The sequence below is a fragment of the Chaetura pelagica genome, unplaced genomic scaffold (genome assembly GCF_000747805.2).
Source record: "Chaetura pelagica isolate M959 unplaced genomic scaffold, ChaPel_1.0 scaffold899, whole genome shotgun sequence".
In the NCBI taxonomy this organism is placed as follows: Eukaryota; Metazoa; Chordata; class Aves; order Apodiformes; family Apodidae; genus Chaetura; species Chaetura pelagica.
In genome coordinates, this window is record NW_009954561.1 from 106,556 (window position 1) to 110,545 (window position 3,990).

At 59.1% G+C, this 3,990-nt stretch overlaps 1 protein-coding gene across 1 annotated transcript in view; it reads right to left on the reverse strand.

Annotated features, from left to right (window-relative positions):
* Nucleotides 1-1,420: 1,420 nt before the first annotated feature.
* Nucleotides 1,421-3,990, reverse strand: part of NDUFS7 (NADH dehydrogenase (ubiquinone) Fe-S protein 7, 20kDa (NADH-coenzyme Q reductase)) — a 4,633-nt gene continuing 2,063 nt past the window's right edge. Inside the window, exons 2-6 of the mRNA XM_010005329.1 lie at nt 3,583-3,697; nt 2,674-2,853; nt 2,552-2,598; nt 2,014-2,102; nt 1,421-1,603 (exon numbers count right to left, since the gene is read on the reverse strand). Coding sequence (XP_010003631.1) covers nt 1,506-1,603; nt 2,014-2,102; nt 2,552-2,598; nt 2,674-2,853; nt 3,583-3,697 — 529 coding nt within the window. The 3' untranslated portion in view covers nt 1,421-1,505. The remainder of the gene's footprint in view (nt 1,604-2,013; nt 2,103-2,551; nt 2,599-2,673; nt 2,854-3,582; nt 3,698-3,990) is intronic.

Consider the following 3,990-nt stretch of genomic DNA (forward strand, 5'->3'; position numbering starts at 1 on the left):
CCCACCCCCACCCCCCCATAGCTGCCCGGTCAGCCTGGGTACCTCCTGCACCCCCAAGCAGCCCCAGTCAGAGCATTTAACTCATCCCCCATGGCTGGGGCTCAGCAGGGAGAGTTTCAGGGAAGGTCAGAGGGGGTTTACCCACCACGGGGCTCCCTGTGCCCGGCTGCTCGTGCTGCCCCACACCCCCCGGGCTCAGCAGCATCTCCACTGGCATCCAGGAGGCTCCAACCATCCCTGCTCCTTCCTCTCCCCCCAGGAGACCCAGGTGGGGCAGCTGGTGGAAGCTGGTTTCAAGAAGGAGAACATCAGCACGAAGGTGATGGACCTGGTGCCCCCCCCGGAATGCCGGTACTACTCCTTCCACAAGATGATCACACCCACCATCGTGAAGCACTGAGGGGGCGGCAGAGCCCCCCGGGGCTGCCCCGGGAAGGGGCTGCTAACGAGGAGCGAGTGACAATGTGCTCTGCCAGGAGGAGGAGGAGGGCTCTGGTCTCCTCTGATGCTAATAAAAGAAGGTTGAAGCTGCCTTACAGGGGCTGGGAGGTGGCTGGAGGCTCCTGCACAAAAGGACTCAATCCCTGTCCCACCGCGGGTGTCACAAGCCCCGATGCCCTGGAGGGGTTTGCACAGGGAAGTGCCACCCTGTGTCTGTCCCAGAGGCCGTTTCCCATTCACCCTCGTCTCCAAATTCCTTCACTGAGCTGCAGTTCCAGAGCTTTTAGCCTGAGGGCTTCGAGGATGTTTCCTCTGCAACGGGATCATTTTGAGACCCCCCCGGGAGCAGCGACCCCCGCGGTGCTGACCCTGCCCCCCCTCCTGCAGCCCGGGAGCACACACCTCACACCTCCCTACCCAGAAGGGATAACATTCATTTTAAAAAGATAATTAAATGCACAGATGCTGCTTCAGAGCCATTTCTTTGTCTTCCCAAAGTGCCTGTGGAATTCTGCCCTGGCTGCTCCTGTCCCAGGGAATACACCTGGGATGCACCCAAGGGCTGCTTCACTCCTGCTGTGCCTGTTTCTGATGGCCACATCCTGATTTCAAGCACTAATATTTTACTTAGGTTACAGAAATAACCTCTGGCTGCTGCACACACTGACATAAAGGGCTGGTTAGATCCTTTGTAGGAATTCTCACCAAAAACTCAGGTGGTGAGGAAGGAAGAGCTGAGCTTGGGGAAGCTTTGGGGTTCACCTGAGTGGGCAAAACTTCCCAGCAGCTTTGGCCAAAGAGCCAGTCCCAGTTTTCTGGCAAAGGTGACTTCAGTCTCCTTCCCTCACAGGCTCCTCAAACCAGGAAACCACCACTGAATGTCATCAAATTCTGGTCCTGCTTTTTCATTCTGTTTTTTAAACGAGTTAAGAACAGTTTAGATAGGAAGGATGTATTGATGACAGACAAGCACCTTCACCAGGTAGTTTTATTGGAAGGCTTGTGAGAACGTGGATTTATTGTGCGTACGAGTGGTGGGCAGGGAGGGGGGCATAAATAAGAAGCTATTTCCTGTACCAGATCTGGATCTTCTTCTCCCGTTTGATCTTCTTCTGAAGCTGCAGGATCCCATACAGCAAAGCTTCAGCTGTGGGTGGGCAGCCTGGGAGAGGGAGAAGTGAAACCAGCTGCACTGAGCTGCACCCAGCAGAACCGACCAGCCCCGGGCTCTATCCCACAGCAGGCTGGGATTCCCCTCTGGATCTGTGTGTGTCCCAGGCTACTGAGCTCATCAAAGCCAGAGGGTCTGACTAGAGTCATTTATTTAAAAGCTCTTCACAACCTGTAGAAACGCTTTGCCTTTAAGGCAGGTGGGATCTCCCAGGCCAGTGTTGGGGGGGCTGGGGGGCAGCCCATGCTCACACACCAGAACTGCCCCATCGCCCCCGCAGCCCCTCCCGAGGCATCAGCAGCTCCGGCCACACAGTCTGAGATTGGAAGAGCTTTAACTCCCCCCCAACCCCCCCTCAAACACACAGTTAAGGTCACTGGGGCCCAGCTCGTTGTTCCCACCTGGCACGTAGATGTCAACGGGCACGATGCGGTCGCAGCCCCTCACCACAGAGTAGGAATAGTGGTAGTATCCCCCACCGTTGGCACAGCTGCAAGAGAGGGGTGGGCTCAGCACCTCTCAAAGGCAGCTCAGCACCCCCCAGCACAGAGCCACCCCTAGGTGCCACAGCCAGGGATCACAGAGCCTCTCCACAGGCCCTGGCAGGAGGGCAGAGGCCACTCTGGCCCTAAATTAAAGCATTTTCATTGCTGGTACAAGGCAGATGCTCAGAGGGTCCTTCCCCTGGTCACTGGCAGCTGCAAAACCCTCAGAACCTCTCCCTAAGGGGGGCACACTGCTCCCCACTGCACCTCGGCAGAGACCACCCTCCTTACCCCCATCAAAGGGTGTCTTTGTGTTTCACTTGTACCAAGGCCTCTTTATGCAGTTTAAGAGGCTGGAAACACAAGGAGCCACAGCTTCTCCTCCCTGCACCTCCCCACTCAAGCAGACACTGGATTTCTCCCACGCAGGAGATAAGGGTCTCTCAGGACTCACCTCCCCATGGAAACCACGTAGCGAGGCTCCGGCATCTGGTCGTAGACCTGCAGGACAGGGACGTGTCAGGGCACTTCCCACCTGCACCCAGGGGTGCTCGGGGCACCCAGCCCAGCCTGTACCTTCCGAAGAGCTGGAGCCATCTTGTTTGTCAGGGTGCCAGCCACAATCATCACGTCAGCCTGCCGGGGGCTGGCCCGGAACACCACCCCGAACCGGTCCATGTCGTAGCGAGGAGCTGCCATGTGCATCATCTCCACAGCACAGCAGGCCAGGCCGAACGTCATGGGCCACAGGGAGCTCTGCAGCAGGGGAGGGAGGGGAGAGGGAGCTGAGAGCCCGGGGGGGCTCACAGAGCAGGAGCTGACCAGAAAGGGCAGCAGAACCAGGGGAGCACCCAGGCTGTTTGGTCAGAGCTCTGCCCTCGGCTGGAGCGTCTCACGGAATTGTCAGGATGGAAGGGACCCCTGGAGATCCTCCAGCCCAACGCCCCACTAAGGCAGGAGCAGCCAGGGCTGCATCCAGGGGGGTTTTGAATGTCTCCAGAGACTCCACAGCCTCCCTGGGCAGCCTGTCCCAGGGCTCTGTCACCCTCACCATGAAGAAGTTTTCCCTCTTACTCCAGTGGCACTTCCCACGTTCCAGCCTGTGCCCATTGCCCCTCGCCCTGTCCCTGGGCACTGCTGAGCAGAGTCTGGCTCCATCCTCCTGCACCCACCCTGAGATACTTGTAGGCACTGATCAGGTCTCCCCTCAGCCTTCTCTTCTCCAGGCTGAACAGCCCCAGCTCCCTAAGTCTTTCTTCATAAGGAAGATACTTCAATCCCTCAATCACCTTCCCTGCCCTCCGTGGGGCTCTCTCCAGCAGTTCCCTGTCTCTCTTGGACTCTCCCTCCCAGGCTGACACACCACCCAGTGTCAGCCTCTGGGCAGGGAACTCAGCGACCCCCCCTGAGGAGAATTTTGAACCTATTTCCATCCTGAGGAGGGGGTGGCCCTGACCCCGTCTGTCCCCAGCCCCAGGGGCTCACCCTGCGTGCCCAGTTGACCAGGTCATCCAGCTTGGTGACAATGTACTCGCCACGGCTGGTGGGCACGTAGGACTTTTTCGGGACAACAGCCGAGCTCTTCTGGGCCTGCAGAGAGCTGAAGGCAAAGGGTCAGGCTGCACTTGCTCAGCCCAGCTGCAGAAAACAACCAGTGGCCTCAGGGAACCGCGACCCCCCCAGGGAACCAGCGCAGCTCCCAGCCCCGGGTGCTGCCACCGGGGGGTCTCCCTGCCCTGCAGGGGGGTCTCCCCAGGCCCCGGCACAGAGGGCAGGTCTGTGCTCGCAGCAGCTCCCAGCGTGCGGGGGGGGAAGTGGGGAAGAGATTGCCAGGCAGAGCAGCAGGTCCCTGCGCGGGGGGGCAGCGGTGTCACCTGTCAGCGCGGTCACACG